At 62.3% G+C, this 25,947-nt stretch overlaps 2 protein-coding genes across 4 annotated transcripts; one reads left to right on the top strand and one right to left on the bottom strand.

Annotated features, from left to right (window-relative positions):
- Positions 1-389: 389 nt before the first annotated feature.
- On the top strand, positions 390-18,496 carry LOC308561265 (ATPase family AAA domain-containing protein 3). Of its 3 annotated transcripts, XM_081146054.1 has the most exons (17): positions 390-545; positions 593-707; positions 4,791-4,867; positions 5,150-5,251; positions 5,584-5,643; positions 6,180-6,249; positions 6,682-6,847; positions 6,985-7,054; positions 8,516-8,671; positions 9,283-9,339; positions 10,112-10,237; positions 10,555-10,679; positions 11,043-11,094; positions 11,416-11,486; positions 12,206-12,373; positions 13,679-13,787; positions 17,702-18,496. In XM_081146054.1, the coding sequence occupies exons 3-17, from the start codon at positions 4,823-4,825 to the stop codon at positions 17,864-17,866; spliced, it is 1,542 nt and encodes a 513-aa protein (XP_081002180.1). In that variant the 5' UTR covers positions 390-545; positions 593-707; positions 4,791-4,822; the 3' UTR covers positions 17,867-18,496. The 3 variants fall into 3 exon arrangements, 2 of the variants coding, with proteins under 2 accessions (XP_081002180.1, XP_081002181.1); XR_013999454.1 differs by having other exon boundaries at positions 402-707; positions 12,206-12,320; positions 17,702-18,495; XM_081146055.1 differs by having other exon boundaries at positions 402-707.
- An 83-nt stretch (positions 18,497-18,579) lies between these two features.
- TMEM240 (transmembrane protein 240) lies at positions 18,580-25,103 on the bottom strand. Its single transcript, XM_081144009.1, has 4 exons — positions 24,810-25,103; positions 24,363-24,469; positions 19,860-20,068; positions 18,580-19,310 (listed from the first exon to the last, which is right to left on the bottom strand). The coding sequence occupies exons 1-4, from the start codon at positions 24,864-24,866 to the stop codon at positions 19,162-19,164; spliced, it is 522 nt and encodes a 173-aa protein (XP_081000135.1). The 5' UTR covers positions 24,867-25,103; the 3' UTR covers positions 18,580-19,161.
- Positions 25,104-25,947: the final 844 nt, after the last annotated feature.

The following is a 25,947-nucleotide window of genomic DNA, read 5'->3' on the forward strand; positions in this document are numbered from 1 at the left end:
CATCGATATTTCTATCTATCTCGCTCCCTTCCTCTCTCTTTAAAAAAGAAAAAGGGAATAAAAGATCCACCGCTTCTCCCGGGCACCTGCCTCTCCTGCTCAGCCTGGTCTGGACCGCTGTAGGTCCCATAGCAACAGCACACGCCGTTGCTAAGCGGAACTGACGTAGCCCACGTCGCACGTGCTTCCCGGGCTGTGAATTCTGTCCCTCACGGGACCCCGTAACCAGGCCCCCTTGCCCTGCCCTCAGGCAGCCCGCCCCCAGAGCGAGCTCGGGCAATCGCGGCGCCGCCTCCGATGACGTCATGGTCACAGCGGCCAATCCGAGGGCCGCGCGGGCAGGGGCCCCTCACGCGCTTCCGCCGCGAGGGAGGAAAAGGCGTGTCTCGCGCTTGCGCAGTGGCGCTGACCGCAGGTTCGCGGCGCGTGGAGGCTGCTCCCAGGCGCGCGCGCCCGCTCGGCTTGGGGTGCAGGCGGCGGCGGCTGCACGCGGCGCTCGCGCGCTATGTCCTGGCTCTTCGGCATCAAGGGCACCAAGGGCGAAGGCGAGGGGCCCCCGCTGTCCCTGCCGCCCGTGCCGCCGGGGCCCGAGGGCGGCGGGGACCGCGGCTCGGGAGACCGGCCGGCGCCCAAGGACAAATGGAGCAACTTCGACCCGACGGGCCTGGAGCGCGCGGCCAAGGCGGCGCGCGAGCTGGAGCACTCGCGTGAGTGCGGCGGCGTGGGCGTGGGCGAGGGCGAGGGCGGGCGGGCCGGGCGGGGGCTCCTCCACCGCGGGCCGGTCCACCGAGCCCCGGGCGGGCCGGCGCTGGGGGCCTTTAGCCCCTTAGTCGCCTGGGCAGTAGAGTGGCCAGTGGCTGCCCACAGCCCTTCCCTGTCAGGCCAGGAGCCTGGCCTCCAGGACTGAATCTGCCCAAGCCACCTCGCGTGCAGGGCGGATCGGGACCCTGTCACCCTGGCACCTGCTCAGCTGCCACGTGCCCTCCAGGTGAGGACACCGGCGCACAGAAGACTTCCAGGGGTCACAGGGAGCAGGCGCCGGGCTGGGCCCCGGTGTTCAGGCCCTGCCGTGTGCGGGACCTCCTTTCCCCTCCTGCTGCTTCCACGTGGGACGGCCAAGGCGTGGCCAGAGCCGGGTCCTTTGGGGGTGGTTGCTAAGCAGTTTTCCACTCGAGCGGGGAAGCATGCTTGAGGGTCATTGGTTTTAAGGAGACTATAGCGGATTATTGGGGTCCGTTAGCTCTCAGGTAGGCCGGGCCCCCCTGATGACCTTGCTGACCCCGGGCCCTCAAGGCATCCGCAGCGACTGGAGCTTCACTAAGCCACATCTTTCCCCCGCCTTCCTTTCTCCTATGCCTTGAACCGTCTGTCTCAAGATGTAGTGTAAGTGTTTAAGAGCCTGGAATGTAGAAGACGCTGAATAAACATTGATTGAAAGAATACAACGGCTTTCAAACTTTTGTTTAAGCAGAGGTGCCCTTTTTTCCAAGGAGACCCTTACAGAGAAGCCTTGTACGCAGGTCTAAGCAGAACCTTCCCTGGCACTTTGTGGCCAAGTCCCGCCCTTCCCCAGAGGGGCTACTGGAACATCTCCGGCCAAGGTCTCTGGGCCGGCCTGGCTCTCGGATTCTAGAGGGACATTCCAAACATGTAGACGTTTGGGCCCAGGCCCAGGGCAGCCTGATATGCCTACCGGGGACACGCCCACCCCAGACTAGGTGTATTGTTTTCTAGGTTATTTTATTTTTTTTAAATGCTTTATGTTTGTGTTCACCCTCATTTTTTTTAAGTATATTTTTATTGATTTCAGAGAGGAAGGGAGAGGGAGAGAGAGAGATCAGCTGCCTCCTGCACGCCCCCTACTAGGGATCCAGCCCACAACCCAGGCATGTGCTCTGACCAGGAATTGAACTGTGACCTCCAGGTTCATGGGTTGACCTCAACCACTGAACCACGCCGGCCAGGCTTCTGGGTAGTTTTAATCAGGTTGGGTGGAGAAACAATGGCTGGCATCCCAGCACCTTGGATGACGACAGACTTCTGACACGTGACCTGATTTCTTGTTAAAGGCTTAGTTGGGGGCACACCTTTCTGCCTCAGCTCCTGGGGGGTTTCACCCATTTACCGCATCCAGGATGTCAAAGTTTTCCCATTTTTATTTTATTTTAACCCTCACTTGACAATATTTTTTCTATTGCTTTTCAGAGAGAGTGGAAGGGGGTAGAGAGAGAGAGAAACATCAATGTGTTTCACATTGATTGGTTGCCTCCAGCACGTGCCCTGACTGGGGCCCGGGATCGATCCTACAACTGAGGTATATGCCCTTGGTGGGAATCAAACCCCCGACCCTTCAGTCTGCGGGCTGACACTCTAACCACTGAGCCAAACTGGCTAGGACAAAGTTTTCTTGCTTTTAAAAGCTGAACCCTGACTGCTGTCTCCCTCACTCCACACAGTTATAGAGGCCATGCACGTAGCTCTGGATGTGTGAGGGGGCAGCTGCGGGGCCTCCCTCCTGCCTGCTCGTGCCTCTGAGTTGCTCCCGCATCTCCTGTCCCAGAACATTTTCTACCTGGTTCCCCAGGGCCTGTCTGCTCTCCCACCACCGAGTCCTCACTTCCCCACCACACAGTGTGTCCTGTAGAGTCCTCAGGAGCAACCACCTGAAGTTATGTTCCCCCCATCAGTCTCCACATCCAGTGACTGTCCCAGATGTGGGATCTACCTCATTTTTGTTCCTGCCTTGCTTTCTGGTCTCACCGATGCTCAGTAGGAGAGAATTCACCCTGGTGGCCCGCCCCTTCCTGTCCCTAAGGCCTTCTTCCCGGGGTACCTCATGCCCCTGTGTCTCAGATCCCCTCTGCAGTCTGGTCCTCCCCAGACACCTGGTTCTCAGGCAGCAGTGGCCGCAGTGCTTAGCCTCAGCCTGCTTTCTCTAAGCCAACTGGAGCTGTCCTCAGCTGCTCCTCGCAGCAGGACCGGCTTCTCTGCCCTTTAGGCCCCTGGTGCACCCCTGTATCCCAGGTCTTTTGCCCTTGGAGGCCAAAGCAGCACATTAGGCCTTGAGCTGCCTGTAGCAGCCACTACTTGATGCTTTGGAGTTTGTGTCTCATGTCTCATAGCCTGTGATCAGCGGGGCAACTGGGCGCCAGGCCTGTGCTGAGCTGTTAACCTGCTTTCTCATTTCACTGGAAGAGCCCAGTGGGTGGGGGTGGGGAGAACTCTACTGCACCATTGTCAGGTGAGGTGCTCAGAGGTTAACCTGGCTTGCCAAAGATCACATGAGCAAACCAGGTGGCTGGGATTTGGTCCCAGCATGGCGGCCCTGTGACATCCACGTTCTGTCTTGTGCTGTCTGCTCCCTCTCGGTCAAAGTCAGTTGTTAAAGGGGCTCCTGCAATCAGTTCAGCCCTCAGCTTTGTGGTTTCCCATGCTCACCAGTGCAGTGGGCTGGGACCCTGGTGCCCTCCTGCTGCCTCTCAGAGGGGCCCTGATATAATCTGAGCCTCCTGTCACCAGTGACCCAGGGGAGGCCTGGTCGTGGGACTCCAGGAGGTCCTTCCCCAGCTTTGACACTTCATGCCAAACCGCACGCCCCAGCCCAGGCAAACACCAAGGCTTCCTGATGCAGGGGTGGGGAACCTCTTTTCTGCCAAGGTTCCATTTGGATATTTATAGCATCATTCTTGGGCCATACAAAATTGTCAAAAATTAGCCTGCTCTATTTGGTCAAACAGTTCATTGAATTTGTTGAATTTCAAGTCCTGCCTGTCGTTGCCTTGGCAGGGCCAGACCAACATGGCCCGCGGGCTGGACGTCCCTCACCTCTGGTCTAATGTGTGGGGTGTGCTCACAGTGGAAGCTGAAGTCTAAAAAAACCCCAAAAATGTAAACAGATGTTATGCTTTAGTTAACGGCATGCTTGCTCGAGATGGTCATGGGTACCAGGGTTTTCATTTTACTTTGAAGACAGTCGAAAATCCTTGTATAGCTTGAGTCATCCGCCACGTATGGCGGCTCCCCAACCCTCAGATCAAAAGTACTGTCTTCAACCCCCAGTTAGTTGAATCTGCGGAGGCAAAACCCCGGGATACTGAGGACCAACTTACCGAGAAAATCCGTGTGGGAGTGGGCCCTTGAAGCTCAAACCCATGGCGTCAAGGGTCAGCTGCGTTCTGCTCGGGAGAAGTGGGTCACAGCAGGAGTGCTTGAGAGCCCTGGTCATTCTCAGTGATGGGAACAGAAGTTGGTCTCTTTTCCAGAAAACGCAGATATAGACAGATGTGAATTCCACCTAATGAAGGGAACACACGTAGAAGGTATCATAGTACATGTGTTTATAACACATGCTCTGTGAAGAGCCGCCTCCCGGCGCACGTGGCTTGTCTCTGATTTAATTCTCACGTACATCTCATTAACGTTCTTGCCTGCGTGTGCTCCGTAGCAGGTCAGTAACGTGTCAGAGGCCTAGGAGAAAAGTATGGACTGTGAGAAGCAAAGGACGTTGGCCACAGGCTTGCTTTTTTGTTAATTGGGAAAGGACTGCCATGTTGACCTCAGTGGGCGAGGGTCAGCCTATGTGATGGAGCCCTCCAGAATGTGATGGCCCTCTCATGGGGTGGAGAGTCTTTCTCTTGGGGAGAAACATAGGTGACAGTCACTGGGCAAGGTCTGACCAGGATGAGGCTGGGCACCTGTGTTCTGAGGTTGGGGCAAGCTGTGGTCTCCCTGACAGCCCTTCGGCTGCAGGAACGCTTGTCTTAAGGCCTGTCTCCCGCACTCCTCCACAGGACACGCCAAGGAGGCACTGAGCCTGGCACAGATGCAGGAGCAGACGCTGCAGCTGGAGCAGCAGTCCAAGCTCAAGGTGAGTGGTAGGCGTGGTGCTGCAGGGTGGGCCCCTGGCTGAGGAGAGAGGAGGTGCACGTGAGTGGCGTGTGCCTCCTTCCCGTGGTGGTGAGGGAAACGGAGAGGTGGCCACAAGGTGAGTTCCTGCAGCAGAACCCGTGCCCAGACACTGCCCAGACCTGTCCACCCCGCCACCCAGCACACAAGGGAGTGGGAGAGGGCTGTTGGGCAGTGTGAGCCCGAGCTGGATGTCCCATGTGGGGACCTCACAGGCCTGGTCCTCAGCAGTGTATATCCACAGGAGTATGAAGCTGCTGTGGAGCAGATGAAGAGCGAGCAGATCCGCGTGCAGGCTGAGGAGCGGAGGAAGACTCTGAGCGAGGAAACGCGGCAGCACCAGGCTGTAAGGGCCGCAGGGCCACTCAGGCGCTCAGAGGCCCGGGTGACCAGGAGGGGCTGTGGGCGTGCGCCATGGTCCCACATGCAGTCAGGGTCTCTTGTTGACCCATGCGGACCCAGGGTGGCCTTGCACACACAACTGTGTCCCACAGATTCCTCAGTGCTGAGTGTGGCAGGAGCCGTGTGTCCGCCCATGTGTGCTCACAACGCAGGTGGGGCTGGGTGGCGTCCCTGAGGCCCCAAGCGCCTGGTCGAGACTGGGTCCACATGTTGATTTTGGGTCAGCCACCAGCTTCTCCAGCTGAGCTGTGTTCACGCTGCTCTCTCCCTCCCTAGAGGGCCCAGTACCAGGACAAGCTGGCCCGGCAGCGCTATGACGACCAGCTGAAGCAGCAAGTGAGTCAGTGCACCTGCACTCGGGGAGCCTCGTACTGCGGGTAGTGGGCCCGAAGCCAGGGCTGTGGACACCTGGGTTGCTCTGGGTCTTGGGGAGCTTTAGTTGAACACCTACACATACACATGGATGCACGCACACGGGAGAAACGTGCCACTGGGTTTCTGCCACGCCATGCTGTGTGGCCTCCACGGCAGAGGCAGGCTCCAGCTACTCTTAGGGTTCAGCCAGGTGGCACATGACTGGGAACCTGGCTCCTGTGACAGGTTCATGGGGGGGCTTCAAATGTTTGTGTCTGCTGTGGGCATTACAGCTTTTACATTTAATGATCAGGCAAAAACCAGAATGTTTTATGGACAACCGTGACCCCATGGCTGAACTGTGCTAGGGGTGGGGTCTCCTGACCCTGGCCCCTCAGGCTGTGGGCTGTGTGGGCCCTGGGTCCCCGTCCCTGAGAAGGTCTGAGCCCCTGGAGTGGCAGATTTGGACTGTTCCCTGATTTTGAAAGCTTTCCCTTTCTCTCATGCCTGCTTCTCAGCAACTTCTCAATGAGGAGAACTTACGGAAGCAGGAGGAGTCTGTGCAGAAGCAGGAAGCCATGAGGCGAGGTAGAGTGGTCAGCTTGCCCGGGGCGTGGAGGCCGTGTCCTCAGAGCTGGCCTGGGAGGCTGTGGCTCGAGAAAGGCTCGTGGGCGAGCGGGTGGGTAGGCGCTGTTCTAGGCACTTTGAGCCCCAGCCAGGCTTCCTGAGACCTGCAGTGGGGGCTCTGCCTTCTGAGCTGGGGCTTCAGAGCAGAAACCGGCGGGCTGGGCATTCTGGGGCTCGCTCTTCTTCTGCCCCAGGCACCCCAGGGTCTCACGTGAGTTAGTGTCCTGTGAGAAGGGTGCCTGGGCCTCGGGGGTCTGATTTCAGGGCTCCTCTGTTGAGGACCAGCCCACTGGAGGGCCAGGCCTCAGGGTGGTCCGCAGTGAGCAGAGAGGGGGTGACCCTGGGACATCGTGCCCAGGGCTGAGAGCCGCGCTCCCCACTTTTCCACGGCAGCCACGGTGGAGCGGGAGATGGAGCTGCGGCACAAGAACGAGATGCTGCGGGTGGAGGCTGAGGCGCGTGCCCGGGCCAAGGCCGAGCGTGAGAACGCGGACATCATCCGGGAGCAGATCCGCCTGCAGGCTGCTGAGCGCCGCCAGACCATCCTGGAGTCCATCAGGTGAGGCTGCACCCTAGGGTGCTTGGGGCCCAGGATCGGCACGCTGACAGGGATGCTGCCGTCGGGGCCCTTGCCCTCTCGCTAGCCACGTGCACAGGCCTGGTTCCCTCCTGGTCACGCCAGTGCTTCCCCTGCAGGACAGCTGGCACCCTGTTTGGTGAAGGATTCCATGGCTTTGTGACAGACTGGGACAAAGTGACAGCCACGGTAAGCACCACTGCCACCGTGGGGCTTGTGGGGGCCTTCGCCGGCCTCGTGCCCGAACCACGAGGTGGTGGCTGCTGGTTCTGCTGCTGCCCCCACGCACCCTGGACCTGATGGAGCCTCTGGGTTTGGGCACTTGGCACAATTCAGTGTCAATGTCATCAGCGTTGAGCGTTGGTTTCCAACCTTCTGGCTACAAGAGCGACACGGGAAGGGGGTGCTAGAGTTTCGTTTTCCATCACCCTTTGGGAAAGTGTAACCCAGCTGAGACCGGGGGTCAAGGGTCGTGCTGCGGAGCACCCTTCAAACTGAGCTTCCGTGGGGGTTCCCACAGTCCAGCAGCAGGAAGTGGAGGTTGGCCCAGGGAGGCCACCCTCTGAAAGCCCTCGGTCTGTGCCCTGTGCTGTGGAGCAGGGGCGTCAGCTGGAGTAGCTTCTGAAACCCTCTAGTTGACTGGTGCTTCCTGTGCAGGCTCCAGGCTAAGGCCCTGATGCCCTGACTGGCCTGACGTGGGCTCGGCGGGCTCAGACACACATGCGTGGATCCCCCAGCAGGGCGGCCAGATGGTGAGGCGGAGCCGGGTGTCCCAAAGCACCTGCATTCCTGGAGCCCTTCCACGCTGTCCTGCTCTGGACATAGCTCCAGCCTCACGCTGGGGATGGAGTGGGGGTTGGGGGGGAGGTCAGGCTGCACTTCAAGGGAAGCAGGGACTGGACTGTCCTGGGAGGAGAGTTGGACCTCCTGCTGAGGGACCTTGCAGCTGGTCAGACTAGTGGTTCTTAAAGTAGCCCCTGGCGTTATCCACCTTGGGCCAGTGATGTGGATGAACACAGGCTCCTGTCACATTCTGCTCATGCTGTGTTGTAATGTCATGTCCACCCTTGCTCTCAGCGTGGGGGCCCTGCTGAAACGGGTCCATGAGCTGAGTGTTTTCCTTCCAAGCTGGTTGGACATCGGAGGGAGGGATGGTCATGGAGGAAGGATGACATGTGAGGTCGATGGAACCTGAGCCCCTCTTCTCTCTGTCCCAGCTGAGAGCCTTGTTAATGTGGCCTAAGAGCTGTCATCCCCCTGCAGTGGCCCAGCTGTTTATTTGTAGGGACTAGTTTTAGTTCCATTTTCAGATATTGGCATAGGTTCTGGGAGCCTCTCACTGCAGCTCCCGGTCACGTGCCTGGTGACAGCTCCCACCCTGGTGTCGGTTTTGTCCCCAGCAGCCTGTTGGAGCTCCTGTGGACTGGGGGCTTCCCTAGTTCTGCTGGAACATCCTCTGGTAGCTTTCTGAGAAAGGGAGTTTGGGATGAGCTTTTTGGTACTTTGTCTTGTACAGTGCTGTGAAATTGAGCACCGCTGGGAGTGGGATTTGGAGACTGTCCCGTGTGGCCCCTGCTGGCACTTGGCAAAGGATGGGAGGGCTGGGTATCGATGGTGCGAGCCATTTGCCTCCTTGCCGCCTTGCTGCAGGTGGCCGGGCTGACACTGCTGGCTGTTGGGATCTATTCCGCCAAAAATGCCACATTGGTGGCTGGGCGGTACATCGAGGCCCGGCTGGGGAAGCCGTCCCTGGTGAGGGAGACCTCTCGTATCTCGGTGCTGGAGGCGCTGCGGCATCCCCTGCAGGTAACGGGGCCTGGCCCTGGGGGAGACCCAGTGCTCACTGGAGCTGTGTCCCGCCCACTCCTGGAGTGAGCCAAACACCATGTCCTCCTTCTCTCCTTTTTTACCCAAACACTGTCCTCTCCCTCCTGCATGTTGGCTTTTTCCTTCTTGATGCAGTCCCTGGGGGTTTGTCCCTGTTAGCACTGGGGGAGCCTCATCTGAGTCTGCACGGTCCCCTCTGGGGTGTTTACAAAGTGCTGGGGCTCCATGTGCCCTTTTCCTGTAAGAGAAGTTGCTGGAAGTAATGGTGTTGGCTCCCTCCCACCCTCACCCCCAACCCCTACCTGGAAATGTGCTTCCTGCCCACTGTTGATCCTGAGACGGGTCCTGCCATGGGCTGTGATCTCTGTGCTGACGGTGGTGTGGGTGACAGAAGAAAAACAGTCAGTAGTGAACCTGTGTGTCGCCCATTCCGGCAACAGACGGCCTGGTCTGGCTGCCTTCTAAAGTGGCTGGTCGCATCACGGGGCGTGGGACCAGGGGCAGTTCTGTTCCTCGTGGCAGGCGGGCTGTAGCACTCGGTGGCTGCACCGTGGGCTGCGCCAATGACCCTGACCACCCATCCCCCGCAGGTCAGCAGGCGGCTCTTCAGTAAGCCTCAGGACGCCCTGGAGGGCGTGGTCCTCAGTGTAAGTGGCGCTGGGGCTGGGCAGAGGCGGGTGTGGGCGGGGACTGCCCTGTGCGCCCAGCCCGGGGAAGGCTGCCCTGTGCGGGGGAAGGCCGCCCCGTGGGCCCAGCCCGGGGAAGGCTGCCCGTGGGCCCAGCCGGGGGAAGGCGGCCCTGTGCGCCCAGCCGGGGGAAGGCGGCCCTGTGCGCCCAGCCGGGGGAAGGCGGCCCTGTGCGCCCAGCCCGGGGAAGGCTGCCCTGTGCGCCCAGCCGGGGGAAGGCTGCCCTGTGCGCCCAGCCGGGGGAAGGCCGCCCCGTGGGCCCAGCCGGGGGAAGGCTGCCCGTGGGCCCAGCCGGGGGAAGGCTGCCCTGTGCGCCCAGCCCGGGGAAGGCTGCCCGTGGGCCCAGCCGGGGGAAGGCTGCCCTGTGCGCCCAGCCGGGGGAAGGCGGCCCTGTGCGCCCAGCCGGGGGAAGGCGGCCCTGTGCGCCCAGCCGGGGGAAGGCTGCCCTGTGCGCCCAGCCGGGGGAAGGCCGCCCCGTGGGCCCAGCCCGGGGAAGGCTGCCCTGTGCGGGGGAAGGCCGCCCCGTGGGCCCAGCCCGGGGAAGGCTGCCCGTGGGCCCAGCCGGGGGAAGGCTGCCCTGTGCGCCCAGCCAGGGGAAGGCCGCCCCGTGGGCCCAGCCCGGGGAAGGCTGCCCGTGCGCCCAGCCGGGGGAAGGCGGCCCGTGCCCGGGCCCAGGCATCAGGAGGGCAGACTGGGCAGCCGAGCGCCCCTCACACGGCCGCCTGCCCCGCAGCCCAGCCTGGAGGCGCGGGTGCGCGATATCGCCATCGCGACCAGGAACACCAGGAAGAACCACAGCCTGTACCGGAACGTCCTCATGTACGGGCCGCCCGGGACCGGGAAGACGCTGTTCGCCAAGGTGAGCGGAGCCACGCCCACCGCCCGCGGGCCCGGGGGGGGGGGGGGGGCTCGCCTGCTTTAGAGGGAGGGAGACACCGCGACGCCCCCGGGCCCCGCCCTGCTCCTGCCGCCCCACCCTCCCTGGCCCCGCCCCTTCAGGCCCCGCCCACCTACTTGCACTGCCCCAGGCCCCGCCCCGCCCCCAAGGCCCCGCCCCCAGCCCGCCCCCACCCCGCTCGCCCCGCCCCCAAGGCCCCGCCCCTCCAGGCCCCGCCCCGCCCCCAAGGCCCCGCCCCCCAGCCCGCCCCGCCCCACCCGCCTTCTGCCCGCCCCCAGAAACTGGCGCTGCACTCGGGCATGGACTACGCCATCATGACGGGCGGGGACGTGGCGCCCATGGGGCGGGACGGCGTGACCGCGGTGCACAAGGTGTTCGACTGGGCGGGCACCAGCCGGCGAGGGTGAGCGCCTCCCGCGGGGTCCCTGGTGCCCGTGGGCCGCCGCCAGGAGGGGGCGGGGCCTCTCCCGCAGCCTGTCCTCGTGGTCCCAGGGGTCCCGGCGCCCCGGGGTGGGGTGGGGCGGGGCGGGGTGGGAAACGCACCGGTGCGATCCCTGTGCCCCGCAGCAGCCTCGGGGCGTCCAGCTCAGCGCCAGGTTGGGGCGGTCTCCGGGTGCCCGCTGCGCTCCCCCGGCGTTGGCACTTGGCACCCCGTCCCAGGTCGGGGCCTGGGGTCCCAAAGCCAGCGAGGGCCCGCGTGGTGGGGCTGCCGGGGAGCGGGGCCGGGACGCCCCCCGCGGCACTCACGCCGCCCCTCGGTTCGCAGCCTGCTGCTGTTCGTGGACGAGGCGGACGCCTTCCTCCGGAAGCGAGCCACGGTGAGCACCCTGGACGCGTCCGTCCAGCCGTGGGCCTGGGCCCGCGGTGTGTCCAGTGGCTAGGCCAGCCCGGGTGTCCAGGCTACCTCTGGGCCTTCTGGGAGGGTCGGGACTGGGTCCTGGCCCGGCCTGCTCCTCGGCTGTGGTCTTTTCTAAATTTTGTTAGAAAAACAGAAGCTGTCTCTGTGGCGTTTTCTGGAATCTTCTTGAAGTCAGTTTTAGACTCACAGGCGCCATCCTGCCTCCTGGGAGGAGTGGACACACCGCCTTTCCCGGGGCTGCTCAGGCCGGCAGGTGCCTGACCGGAACGTCTCTCTGCAGGAGAAGATCAGCGAGGACCTCAGGGCCACCCTGAACGCCTTCCTGCACCGGACGGGCCAGCACAGCAGCAAGTGAGGGCCGCCCGCTGGCAGCACAGCGCTCTCCTCTGTCAGCCCAGTGGGCCCGCACGGCAGCCTCCCACGGGGGAAACGGGTCACTGCCTTGGCTCACCCTGCTGCTGCGGACAGGGCTGGGAACAGGGCAGCATCACTGACCCAGTGCCCACAGTGCCCAGGCATGTCCCAGATCTGGGACATCCAGTGTCCCTCGTTGTGTGGTGTGTTTAGGAACCACTGAGGATTCTGCTGCCCCCTAGAGAGGCTGTCAGGGCCGTGGCGCCACAGTGGGTTGGCACCTTCTCAGTCCCCCCCCACTGGTCACCAAGGAGGCACCCTGCCTTGCTGGTGGGCATGTCACCCTCAGGTGCTATGGCTGAGACTCCCGAGAGGTGTGTCTGTTCCTGCTGAGTTGGCCCCTCTGCTCAGCTGAAGCCCAGGCCCTGAAACCTGGCTTCCTGGTTGGGGGGCAGAGGTCTGTCTCAGACCCTGGGGTCCCTGTCCCTCCTGCTTATTCAGCTACCCCATCATGGGGTGGGGTGGCATCAGCCAGAGGAGCAAGAAATGGGGCAAGAACGGACCTGCTGGAGGGAGGGTGGACAGCAGAGGCCAAAGCTGGGTCTTAAAAAGCTGCCCAGTGGGATCTGCTACAAACCCTGTGGGCTTGAGGCCCGCACCCCAGCAGCAAACACGTGGCTCTGGAACCCTCAGCTCCCGCTCTCTGTCGGCCACAGGTTCATGCTGGTCCTGGCCAGTAACCAGCCTGAGCAGTTTGACTGGGCCATCAATGACCGCATAGACGAGATGGTCAGCTTCGACTTGCCACAGCTGGAGGAGCGGGAGCGCCTGGTGAGAATGTATTTTGACAAGTATGTTCTTAAACCAGCCACAGAAGGAAAGCAGTAAGTGTCCTGGGCAGCCCGCCGCTGCTCCCTGCCCTGTCACACGGGTCCTCCCAGCGACACCTCCCAGGGTGCCTTGGCCCCCAGCTCCTGGCTTACACACTGTACCCTCGTCCTAACCGTGTGGCTTCATGATGGGCTCAGGGTGGGGTCGTGTGGCTTCATCCCTGGAGGTCTTGCCACCCCGTCCACCTGCCCAGTCCTGTCTACCTGCACCTCCCTGACCACCTGGCACCCCCTATCCACCTGCCACCCCCATCCACCTGCCCTTGTCCACCTGCTCAGCCCCCGTGTCCCTGTTCAGCTCTGTGCCGGGTCTTTGACTTGACATTCCCTTCTTCTGTTACACAAAGTGCCTTTAGGAAAGAGATCCCGGGTCGCAGTCAGGCCTGGGTAGTTAGGGGCCGTGGTGGCCAGTTGTAGACAGCCAGGGATCTTCATAGACCACCATCCCCTGCCAACCCCGACGCGCAGGAGCCTGGGGCCCGTGCCAGCATGCAGCAAGGCCCCCTTCTGCAAAGCCCTCCACGCTGTCCAGGCCCCGCTGCCACCCTCCACTTTGTCTGGGGTGCTCCAGATATGCGGAGCCTGGGCTATTTTCACCACCCCCGGGGACGTCTTGGCAGCACTGACCTGAATCCGCCTGTGCTGGCGGCAGTGAGAGTGGCTCTTGTTCCAGGCGACTCTGCCCGCCTGCCGCCTGCGCTGCCCATCCCCTCCAGCCCCCTCGGGGCCGCCGCCTCCCTTTGCCCTGGCTGTCCCCCCACTTCCCACTGTCCCATGCGGGCCAGACTGCTGCCCAGACACTGCAGCGTGAGTCTCTGAGGCTTTGTTCACGAGTGCCCGCGTGGCTTCTCCTGGGCCTTCCGCCAGGCCCACCTGGGGAGGGCTCGGCATGGACGTGAAGGGCCAGTGTGAACTTCGCTCCGATTCCCAGCTCCGGGCTCCCTGCCTTTGTTTCCCCGCTTGCTCCGCTGGTTCAGCAGCTTGTCTCTGGCGCAGTTTTAGATGCTCTTCAGTCGGTGCTGTGCAGGGTCTGGCGTGAGAAGGACACGGTCCCTGATCCAGGGCGGGCAGTGGGGCCCCTGGTTCTCGCATGTTCTCACCCCTCCCAGGCCCCAGCAGGGACGGAAGTACCCACCAGGGTAGGAAGGGCGGACGAGCCATGCCTAGGGGTTCCTTGCACAGGCTCCTGCCCCCCGCAGTCGTCCCGCCCTCCCTTTGTGGGAGTTGAGGGGCCCTCACAGGCCTCTGGTCTTGCTGAGCCCAGGGGCCCCAGCCTCACTCAGAACTGCTCCCCACCAGGCGCTTGAAGCTGGCCCAGTTTGACTACGGGAAGAAATGCTCGGAGATTGCGCGCCTCACAGAGGGCATGTCGGGCCGGGAGATCTCCCAGCTTGCTGTGGCGTGGCAGGTGAGCTGGGCCATGGGCCCGTGGGCACGCACGGGACACATGCGGAGACCTGAGTCCCGTGAAGGCGGGTGCTGCCTCTGCCTCCCCGCTGCTTCTCAGGAAGGATTTTCTGCACAGATGAGATGGCTGCCCTATGTCCCTGTCCCCGCCACCACCTGCTTGGGCCACCACAGGCGGTGGGGGTGGGCGGCGGGGCTGCCAATGGCTTTCACATTGTGGGCCCCTCGTTGTCATCATCTGAATCAGAGGGGCTCTCTGAAATCAGACGGGGTCCTTTAGAAATGAGCCTTGTGTCCTGTGGGCATCAGGGTCTCTGGGCTTAGTGTTGCGGGAACCGTTGGACACCCCCAGCTGACACCCAGGCATTCGGCACAGCAGCTCTACAACCAGGTCAGGGGGCCAGGGGGACACAGCCAGGAGCTGTCTGGGTTCATCAGGGTGGATGCGCGAGGAGCCAGGCGGTTACTCTCACCTGGCAAGGTGTCAGCAGTGCCGATCCTGTGTCGAGGATCCTCTGCTCCTGCAGGAACTCTGTTCTGGCGTTTAGGACGGGCTCACTGTGATCTCGCAAGCACACTTGACTTCATCCCCATGCTGTGGCTCAGGGCACATAGGCCGGGGGGCTCCTGTCACTCCCAGACAATCTGTTTTCCTCTGAGAAGTCCTAGCAGCCCCTCCACGGGTGCCCCATCCTGGAGGCATTTGTTCCTTGGCTGCCCAGCAGGAAAGTCTGGTCGGGTGGAGGGTGCTGAGTGGCTGGTGTCTGCAGCCTCCACAGCACAGGCTCTTGTATCATGGGTCGTGCCCTGGCTATGTTGGCATTTGCACCAAGACCCACACACCTCCCAGAGAGGCCCAAGTGCCTGGCAGGTGAGAGCTGGGGATGGTCAGACCCCACATGAGTGTGGGAGGCAGCGAGTGGACTCCCGGAGCCCGACGGGCTCTTTCTGGGGTTCTGGTCCTCCCACCAGGGTGTATCTGGTCGCTGACTGGTCAGCTCAGCCCAAGACTTATTAGTCCTGCCCTTTATGGGAGAGGAGGAAACGCTGCGTGCGACCCACAGTCTGGGAAGGAACGAGGCCGACCTCCCTCTGCCCAGCTTCGGGTGCACAGAGCTGGGTGGCTGTGGTTGCTCCCGTCCGCCCTGCCCCCTCCAGGCTGGAAGCCCGGGGCACCCACGCTTGTTCTCTGAAGCCCACCTTTGTGGTGTCCCACGGACCCCACTGCAGTGGTCTTGTCAATGCAAGTTTATATCTCTTACTAGCTGGAGCCACTCCTGTGTGCACAGCTCAGGGACATTAAGCACATGCATGCAGCAGTCACCACCATCATCTCCAGAACTTCCCGTCTTCCCCCACTGGAACTCCGTCCCCTTTAAACACTCACTGCCATCCCCCCCCTCCGGCCCCTGCACCGCCATCCGCTCTCTGTCTCTGTGGATCTGACTCCTCCAGGGACCTCCTGTGAGTGGAATTCACAGCATTTGTCCTGAGTCTGGCCCCTTTCACTCAGCATGACGTCCTCCAGGTCCATCCATGTAGCAGGTTTCAGAGCTTCGTTGTCCCTTTTAAATTTTAATTTTTTTATAATTCTTACCCGAGGACATGCTTAGAGGGAAGGGGGTGGGGAAGAGAGACATCAATCAGTTGCCTTCTGTACCCTCCCTGACGGGGGCTCAAACCCGTCACCCAGGCAGGTGCTCTGACAGGAAATGGAACTGGCAGCCGTCTGCTGCTCAGGATGACACTCAACCAACTGAGCACGCGGCCGGGCGTCGTTCCTTGAAGGCTGGGTGACATTCCTGCGTGTGTGAGAGAGACGTGGTGTTTATCCGTCTGTCCGTCGGTGGGACCCTCGGGTGCTTTTTACCTCTTAGTGGGTGTCAGTTGTGCTGCTGTGAACATGGGTGTGCACACACCTCTTTGAGAGCCTGCTCTTGATTTCTTTGGGGACACGCCCAGAAGTGGGGTTGCTGGAGCCCGTGGTCACTCCATGTGTGACTCTTTGGGGAACTGCCATAGTGTTTCCACAGCGGCTGCACCATTTTACATTCCCACCAGCAGCGCACAGGGGTCCAGTTTCTCATGTCCCGACACTGGTAATTTTCTGTTTGGACAGTAGCCATTCAGCAGGTGTGAAGCGTTACCTCGGGGCCACTTGAATTGCGTTTCTGTGATATGACTGGTGTCGAGCAACTTCCTGGCTGCTTATTGGCCACCTGTATATCTTCTTGGAGACCTTCGGTTCAAGTCCTTTGCCATTTTTGAACTGAGTTTGGTGTTTTGTTGTTGAGCTCAGGGTTCTTTGTATATTCTGGGCATTAACCCTGTGTCACATAAACAATCTGCAAATATTTTCTGTTCTGTGGGTGCCTTTTTTACTCTGTTGATACTATAGTGTCCTTTGAGGCACAGAAGTTTTTTTTATAAAGTCCAATTTATCCATTTACTCTTCTGTCACCTGCCTTTAGTGTCATAGCCAAGAAATCATCGCACAATCCAGTGTCTAGAAGCTTTGCTCCTGTTTCCTTCTGAGGTTTTACATTAAGTTCTCAGGTCCATTATGAGTTACCCTTGCGTGTGGTGTGAGGTGGGGGTCCAAGTTCACTCTTCTGTGTGTGGACGTCCGGCTCTCCCAGCCCCGTTTGTTGAAAACACTGTCCTCTCCCCATGAGCGGTCCTGGCGCCCTTGTTGGAAGTTGTGTGACCACAGGTGTGAGGGTTCACTGTGGGCTTCTGTTCTGTCCCATTGGTCTCTGTCTGTCTCTATGCCAGCACCATCCTGATTCGATCCCTGCAGCTTTGTGGTGGGTTTTAAATCGGGAGGTGTGGGACCTCCAGCTTCCTGCTCTTTCTCAAGATTGCCTTGGCTGTCCAGGGTCCCTTGAGATTCCACATGAACTTTAGGATTTTTTTTTCTTTTCCTGTATCTATTGCTTTGTGTAACTGACCCTGTAACAATATTAAGTTTTCTGATGCATGAACACAGGTATCTTTCTGTGTTTTGGTGTCTCGAGCGAGTCCACCTGGACTCGCTCTTCCCCACACCCCGCCCAGCGTACCCCGTTACATTGTAGTTGTCACGTCTCCTCCTCAGGCTCCTCTGGGCTGCAACAGGTCCTCAGACGTCCCTGGTTTTTGAGGATCCTGGCAGTTTTGAGGATGCTGGTCAGGTGTTATGTAGAATGCCTCTCATTGGGCTTGTTTGATGTTTTCCTCATTATTAGACTGGGACTCTGGGTTTTGGGGAGGAGACTCCAGAGGTGAGGTGCCTTTCTGGTCATGTGCTATCTGGGGGCACCTGATGTCCACATGACATCCCAGGATTGGCCTGGGTCACCTAGTCAGGTGGTGGCCCATTTCTCCCTTTTCCTTTATTTGGAAGCAGATCACTAAGCCCAGTCCTCCCTCAATAGGGGTCCATTCCCCTTTGGGGGGACATGGCTGCCCAGATGCTCTGGGATTGTGGATGAAGCAGCTGCACTTTCTCTCTGCCCCTTCCTGCCAGGGAAGCCTCTGGCTGCTTCCAGACCCTGACTCACATGGGCCCCTGGGCCGGAGTGCTCCCCTTGGGGTTTCCCCCCTTCTCCCCTGCTTTTTAGGTCCTGTATGCTCATCACAGGAGACTGCAGGCGCAGCCCCCTCTCTCTGCAGCCCAGGCCGGGCACAGAGCAAGGGGAGCAAAACACCTGGTCCTCTCAGATGATGGGAACTCGCTCACAATGCCCCACGTGGGCCAAGGCCACTCAGACAGCTAGAGAGAGACAGCTGGACTGGCTCAGGCCCCTGCTTGATGGACACTGATTGCTGTCCACACAGCAGGCTTGGTCAGAGCAACAAGCCGGGTGGCAGGGAGTAGGTAGGGTCCTGGGTCTTCTGGGCACCCTGCCTTAGCCTCTTCTCTTTCCCTGCTAGGCCATGGCATATGCCTCCGAGGATGGGGTCCTCACTGAGGCCATGATGGACGCCCGGGTCCAGGATGCCATCCAGCAGCACCAGCAGAAGATGCAGTGGCTGAAGGCTGAGAAAGCCAGGCCTGAGGGCAGCCAGCCCTCACTTCCAAGTGCAGAGACTGTGTGAGCTGGGCCTCAACACCTGGGGTGCACTGGCTGGGTCACATCAAGAGGAAGTACCTAGGTGCCTGTGTCTCCAGGAGGCCACTGAGGGTGCTGCACAGCTGCTCACCTCTCCGGCATTTTTTATCATTTCTCTGGTCAGGGCAAAGGCAGCATTAAAGGCCTCTGCTTAGGACCAGTTGCGGCTGTGTGTCTTCGCGGTTGGGATCTGCCTCCTCCAAGCTGTGCTTTTGGCTGGAGAGGGTCAGGCTGGAGCCACCCCTAGGACACTCCTGGGAAATGTGTCTCCACCCAGGTCCAGAGCAGAAGGCATAGCCCTGGTGCCCAAGGGCAGTGACGAAGCTGACCCCGCCCGATGGCTGGCTGTTGCAGCTGTGACCTGAAGTAGTGGGGAGCCTGACCTTGCCCAGTCCCTCCTGGACCCAGCGAGGGTTGAGCAGAGCAGACCTCATGGTGCCCTTCACATCTCTGACCTGTGTCCTTGGGTACATGGTGAGGGCTGCACCTGAGGCTGGAGCCCCCTGGCCTGCTGTCTAGGGTTGCCCGGTGCTGGGGAACTGCCCTGGCCCAGGCAGCCTTCCTCTGTTGGAGCTGGGTGTTTCTGTCCAGAACCTAATAAAAACTGTGACAGGTACCTCGGTGTCTCTCTCATGGCTGATGTGAGGGGCGGGGCTTGAAGGGGTCACGGAGTCAATGGTGAAAGAAGAGGCAGAGGCTGGAGCTTTCTGGAGAATTTACTGACCAGCAGGGGTGGGGGTCACAGTGAGGCTCCGACCAGGGATGCCCTGGGCAGGGTGGCCGCACTTGCCACAGCAGGGCTCAGGGGCCTTATTGCTTCTGGGCCAGGGCCTCCCCCAGACCCCTGCCCCCCACCCCCCCACTGCGGCCCGCGGACGCACACGCCCCATGCACATGCTCCCGTGTGCAGACGTGGGTGCGGCCGGGCCCGGCCCCCTTCCCTGCCCAGACCATCCCCCGGCCTCCCCTCCGCCACAACGGAGAGAAGGGCACGGGCGCACGGGAAACGGCCGGTTTTAAGTAACAGACGTGGTCCCAGCCAGGCACAGGCCGACGGCAGGACGTGGGGCCCCCGCTGCCCCAAGCCCCGCACCCTGCCTGGCCCTAGAGACCGGGGTCCTGCCCCCAGACCGGCCCCACCCCGACCCCTTTATAAAAAGAAGAGGAGACAGCACCTTCCGCTGGACACACCCGGCGGCCAGGGCACCCCGGCCCCGGCGGCCGTCCAGTCCCGTGTACGTGGGCGCGGTGGCCGGCGGCCCCGAGAGTCCTGCGCGCGGCTTAAAGGTGCCGCGGGCTCGGGTGGCCGTTGTGGTAGAGTTTCTGCTTCACGTGCACCATGTTCCCGGCCGCCTCCTCGAAGGGCCTGTGCGGCCGCCGGCCGAGCTCCCGCAGGTTGCACAGCTTGGGCAGCCAGGTCCACGAGCCATCTGCGGGGGGCGGGGCGCGGTCAGCGGGCGGGCGGGGCCAGGGCGGGGCGGGGCTTGGCGTTGGGCGTGGCCTGGGCTGGTTGGTGTGGGCGGGGCTTGGCCTGGGCTGTAACAGAACCTGGGGAGGGGCCTTGAGAGGCGGGGCCGGGGCGGGGCCTGTGGAGGTGGGTGGGCGGGGCGCGAAGGCCTGGCTCAGACGTGGGGGCGTGGCCCTTGCTGGGCGTGGTAGAGGTGGGGCTCCGCCGGCGTGGTGTGGGCGGGGCGAGGGCGTGGTGGGCGTGGCTCCGCGCTGCGTGGTGTGGGCGGGGCTAGGGCGTGGTCTTTGAGCTGGGCGTGGCTCCGCCCGCGTCCTGTGGGCGGAGCGAGGTGGGGCGGGGCTCCGCCGGCCGTGGTGTGGGCGGAGAGAGGGCGTGGTGGGTGGGGCTCCGCCGGGCGGGCGAGGGCGTGGTCCTGGCTGGGCGTGGTGGGCGGGGCCCGCCGGGCGGGCGAGGGCGTGGTCCTGGCTGGGCGTGGTGGGCGGGGCGCGCGGGGCGCGCGGGGCGCACTCACCGTAGCGCCGGCCGGCCCTCCAGGCGCGCACGGCGCAGTGCAGGACGCCGTCCATCCACACGAGGAACCAGCTGATGCAGAAGCCCAGCAGCAGCCCCAGCATGAGGTCGATCTCCTGCTTGGTGACGTTGTCTGTCACGAAGTAGTTCTCGGAGGCGTCCACCACCGACTGGTCCCCGTCGTACGGGATCACGTAGTGGATGTGGTGCCTGGGGGCGGCAGGGCGGGCTGGCACCTGTCCCGCGGGGCGCGCGGGGATCCCTGCTGGGGTCTTTGAAGCAGCCCTTGTGGGAGCCGAGGTCCGGCCGGGGCCAGCGGACTCGCCCCGGGCCCCAGGCGGAGGCTGCCCAGAGGGTGGGAGTGTGCGAGGTCGGAGGTCAGAGTGAAGTCCGGGTGCTGGCCAGGGCTGCGTCTGCCCACGCATCACCCCTCCCGCCCCTGCCGGGCCTGGGGCTCATCGCTGACCCCGACGGGGCGCGGTCACAGTGCAAGTGGACCGTCGTTCCAGGGTCAGGGCCCAGGGCAGGACCCTGTCCGGTGGCAGGGTCACAGCCCACCTGCTGCACGCGGGGCTGACGCGGCTCCTCCGGGACCACCCCTCTGGCCTGTACTCACTAGCTCTTCCCTCAGCTTCCACTCCGCGCAAAGCCAACTGCTGTCATCCTGCCTGGGCCTCTGGCCTTCCTTTGGCTCCTCTGTCCAGCACCCTATCCTTCCATCCCGTCTCCTGGGGCGCACCCTGGCCTGTGCCCTACATGGATCTGCAAGTCCTTCGTCCGCTCTGCAGCTCCCGTGGGTGACGGACGGTGAGATGACAGTGTTTCAGCTGTCCGGGGATCTCTGGACCACGGCCCCTTCCCTGCATCCCAGCCCCCAGCCTGTGCCATGCCTCTCAGCCTCCCCTCCCTCCACTGGCCAGACAGGCCACTGCTCCCTCCAGGCCCTTGCTTGCCTCTGAGGGCCCCTCAAGTCTCAGACCTGCCTGGATTCCCTCCTCCTCCTGGAAGTCCTCTAGGCCCCGTGATCCCAGGCGGAGTGGCCCTGCCCAGGAGACCACACTCAGGACAACAGACTCTTGGGCTCAACCCCCTAACCCCTCACTGTCAAGAGAGCCTGTGAGCCAAGACACAGAGGGGTCCATGCACCCTTAGCTCCCGGTCATCCTTGTCAACTACTGCAGCCCTTCCTCTTGTTGGGCAGTGCAGGGGCCACCCTGGGGTCCTCCTGCTCAGGAGGCCACCTCTCCTGGTTTGACAACCCCTCCCCCAGCCCCTTTGCTGGCTTCTCCAACTCTCCATCCCCACCCCCTAAAGTTCCTGCCGCCCCACACGTCTGTTTCAAGCTCCAGCTGCCTGCCTGGCGTCTCCATGTGGGATCTACAGACACCTCAAACTCACACCTAAAAATAGCTCCTCCCTCCCCAAACCTGCTTCTCAGTTAGATGCCGACACCTCCGCCTGGTCTCCAGTGGAGATAGGTCCTTACTTCCCCACACCCCACCTCGCTCCACTCCCCCCCAAAAGAGACCTTCCCCAAAATGGAAACCCTACCAGTTCTCCCTGACCTCAGGCCCTGCTGCACCAACATGGGCCACAGGGTGACTTTCTTCCATGGGTCCAGGGGGGTCCTGGAGCCCCAGACCCAGCCCAGCGGATAGCAGCAGGCAGCCCTCTTCTCACACCCTCTCCTGCTCCTCCTTGGGGGCCCCTGGACGCCACGGTGCACAGCACCTCCAGAGTTTGACCAGTCCCAGTGGCTGGGACCTCGGCCACCACACCCCCACAGAGCAGGGGCCACCCACCCTGGGTCAGTCAGCAAGAACTGTCTGACACCTGGCAGCCATTGCTTATCTAATCAGTTTGTCAATATCCATTATGAATCATCAATAAGTGATAGAAAACTGTTGATCACCACCTAGAATGTGCAGCAGCTTCCAAGCCCCCAGGAGAGGACACCCTTCATGACCCATTAGCAGTCCCTGTCACCCAGGGCACCCCAGGCCTCACGGGGGCCGATAATACTGAACATCATCACCCTCTCCTGCCTCCCCAGCCTTCTGGGCCTAGGACATCTGATGGGGTCATCAGGACCACTGCTTCCTACTCCTGGACACACAGCTTGTCAGGGCAGGACACTTCAAAGACTGGGTCACCAACGGAGCCAGAAATGCCCCTGGTGCTCTGCAAGAAGGGTGAGGCCAGGTCCAACCACCCCAGGTGGCTCAGGACCCCCAGGGGCTGGAGGGCACAATCTGTGCCCCCATCTCCGGCCTGGCACCTGCAACTCCTCCCCTGCCCCTCGTCTGCTTCCTTCCTCCAACGCAGGGCCCTGGGGGCAGGGGCTAAGGTCTCCCATATGCACACGTATTTCCATGGTGGGTACATACATGTGTCCTACCTGGACCATGCATGCTGCATGTGTTTACCTGAGGTCCAACGCATGTTGTGTATACACGCCGGCCACATGCACAGGACATGGCGTGTATACAATGGACTCGGCCCATAAGTTCCACACGTGTGCACGTGTGTGCTTGCCCAGGCACAAGCATGGTGCGTATCACACGGAGATGCACATGCATGTGGCTTTGCACACAGCCATCCTCTCCGTGGGCACCGTGGCACATGCATAGATATGTGTGCACAGGCACCACCTGCTGGCACGCACACTTTGGAGCATTAATTTACATACATGTCCTCTGCATAAAATTTTGTCTAGGCATGTAGAGGGCATACACATATGTGCATGCTTACTCTGTACACGCTGTGCACACACATGGGTAGAGTCTATGTGGCAATGCATGTACATGTTTTATACACGGGTACCCCATGTGCAAAACTACTCTGCAGACAGTCGCTGGACCCACATGGAGCACATTGGTCGCTGTATATTGCATTATATACATGTACTGGGCATTCACATGTATGTTGTCAATAAACAAGACTATTTTGTACACTGAGTTTACATATTCTGTATGTGGTGAAGTGTACAAAGCACACACATGTGGACACATACATGCAGAAACACTATGTCTATAGCAGGTGTGGCTTTCCGTGTTCTCTGCATCGACAGACATGCTAACCTCTGCACACAGGCCCAGCTCATTGTGTACCCCAAGGACATCTGTTTACATGGGTCCACATGTACTCTGGACACTGCATATGATGCACACACGCCCTGTGCAAATACACTGAAAACACCTCCTGTCTGTCCTCAGTACATAGGTGCCGGTCACTATACAACAGCCCACACACATGTGAAATGTGTGTTACTAATGCTTCCAGAGCTGGGAGCTGGGGCCCGGTGTTGTGCACACCACCAGTCCCGGGAGGGTGTCCAGGTCACCCCAGTTCACACCCACTCACAGTTATGGCCACCCCAGGAGGCAGTGGGCTGACCACGGGCCTCTCCTTAGTGTGGGGCCCTGTGACCGAGGCAGGAACACAGGGATCTCTGGGAAGGTGCGGCCACCCAGGAAACGCTCTCGGTGGTTCTCGGCCAGCCCACGCGAGGGCTGTTTGCACTGCCGCCTCCACCTGCTCCAGTGCCCGGCCCTGCCTCAGCACGCCGGCCGGCACCCACAGGCATGGAGCCTGCTGAGTGAGGCATGAAGCCCGCTCGACTCTCATCCCTCACGCCCACCATGTGTGCACACGTCTGGAGCAGGAGTCCAGGTTGGGGGTGAAGAACACAGGTTCTGGGGTTCGTGCCCTGTTCTCTCACTAGCTGCGTGACCTTGGCCAAGTTTCTATCCGCTCAAGCCTCTGTCCCCTGTCTCACTGATCCCAGCACGAGGGTGTCCCGTGGGGGCGAGGGTGTGCATGCGGACATGCGTGTGCTGTGTGCCCACATGTATATGCAGAGACGGTACACACACTCGCGTCTCATGAGATGTTTATTTCGTACATGGACGTACAAACATGCATGGCCAGGAGGACGCCGTCGTCACGTGCACAGGATGGGGGTCACAGTGGGTGGAGGGCCAGGGCTCTCCAAGCTCTCTGAGTGACCTTGAGCAAGCTCCACCCCCTTGCCTCAGTTCCTCCTCTGTACAACGGGGGGGACCGGCTGCACTTCCCTGTACCTGGCTCCCAGGAAAGTTCATGGACACAGTGCAGGGTCCAGGGTGGAGGCTCGTGTGCTCCGTGGGCACAACCCTGTGCAGGATCCCTGCCGGACGCCAGGCTGGGTTGCTGCTTTCTCGGCCTCCAGGCCCTGGACCAGCAGGCCTGGGGCCTGTTCTGCCCATCACCCCCTCTCTGAAGGCGTTTTGGGAGGGGGTCCTAACTGGCTCGGGCATGCTCCCCCGGCCCGAGCGCGACTGGCCAACCCCCAGGTGCCCGCAGGAGGCTGGACAGTCCTTCCCCCACCGGGCCTGGCGGGGACTCAGCAGCCCCTTCGGCCTAGAGCGGCCCTTCGCGGGCCTGCTCGGGGCGCCCCGCACCCCAGTGGGCCCTGAGCGCCACACATGCGTGATCACGCGTGTGCCCCGCCGGGCGGACTCACCGGCCGCAGTTGCAGTGGCAGACGCGGTCCTCGCCCCGCAGGTGCGGCAGGATGTAGTTGTGGAACCGGTCCAGCAGCGCGTTCATGTCCATCAAGCACGCGATGGCCTGGAGGAGCCCATGGCCCGTCAGAGCGCAGGAGCCGCAGGGCCGGGGTGTCCGCGTGGGGGTGGGGCGCCGGGGGCGGGGAGCTCGCGCGGGGGAGCGGGGAGCGGAGGCCGAGGGGTGGGGGAGCGCAGGCCGGGGGTGCGCAGGGCGCCCCGGGCCGGCAGGCGCAGGCCGGGGCCGGGTGCTCGGGGAGCCCGGGACGGGGAGCACAGGCCGGCAGGGGGAACGCAGGCCGCGCGGCCGGTAAACAAGGCGCGGGCGGGGGAGGCGGCGGGCGGCGCGCGGGCGCGGCGGGCGGGCGCGGCGGGGGCGCGGGCGCGCGGGAAGCCCCTCCGCTCACCATCACGATCGACGCCCCCAGAATCATGAAGATCATGGTGTTCGCGCTCATGGACATCGGGCGGGGCCGGGCCGGGCCGGAGCGCCGCCCCCCGGCCCCGGCGCCCCCCCGGCCCCGGCCCGATGCTGAGCCCCAGGCGCCTCCGCAGAGGTCAGCGCGCCGCGCACCCACCGCCGCCGGCCGGGTAGGAGGCTCGAGCCCGGGTCGCGGGGCAGGGGACGCAGCCGCTTCGGGGTCGTTCGGCCGCCCGGCCTCGCGCTCGCCGCGCTCCGCTCCGCCCTCGGCCCTGCCTCCCTCCCTGCCTCCCCGCGCGCGCTCCGGCCCCCTCTCCCTGCGCGCCCGCCTCCGGGAGGGACCACGCGGCCGCCCCGCCCCCGTGCGCCGGCCCGACCCTCCCCGGGGCGTCTGGTCGGAACGGGCCCTGGTCGCCTGCCCAGTGGACCTGGAGCCCAGTCCCCGGCCCCACCCGAATGGTGACCCTGCAGAGGGCCCTGGGGTGCCTCTCCCCTCCTCCCCACTTGTCAGCCGAAGTTTCTCCTCCAGCGCCCCTGGGTAGGCTGCGCAGCACTGGGCCCCTCCGGCCACTGCCTTTAGTGGAGAGGGCACAGGGTCGCTGGGGAGCTGCCAGGGATGTCACTCCAGAGCCATGGCCACATGGCCTGAGGACAGCTGAGCAAAAGCCAAAGAATACACCACAGTGGGTCAGGTCCAGCCTCAGCCTGGGCTTCCCTCAAGGGTCAGCCCAGACACCGGGCTGGGCAGCCGGGAAGCCAGGCGGCCAGTGTCCTGTCTGTGCTCTGGTGGCCCCACGATGCTGAGGGCCTGGGGAGGCGTCCTTGTGTCAACCCCTCATCCACAGCCGGGGAACAGCACCGGGCACCACCGCAGTGGCCCACCCTGCCTGCACAGGAGCCCAGCCCTCCCCCAGGTGACCTGAGCTCTTCCACGGCTGTGTAAACCAGGAGGGGTCACTGCGAAGTAAGGCTACTTGGGGGGCACAGTTGACGGTGGGAGCAGGTGCTGTAGGATGTAGGGCCCCACTGTGCCAGCAGCCCGAGTGGGCACAGAACCTCCTGGGTGCTGGGTGTCTGAAAGCTAAGCTGGACCCACAGGGCCCTGGACTGCAGCCGTGGAGCCC

Source organism: Miniopterus schreibersii, assembly GCF_964146895.1.
Source record: "Miniopterus schreibersii genome assembly, chromosome: 8".
NCBI classification, from domain to species: domain Eukaryota; kingdom Metazoa; phylum Chordata; class Mammalia; order Chiroptera; family Miniopteridae; genus Miniopterus; species Miniopterus schreibersii.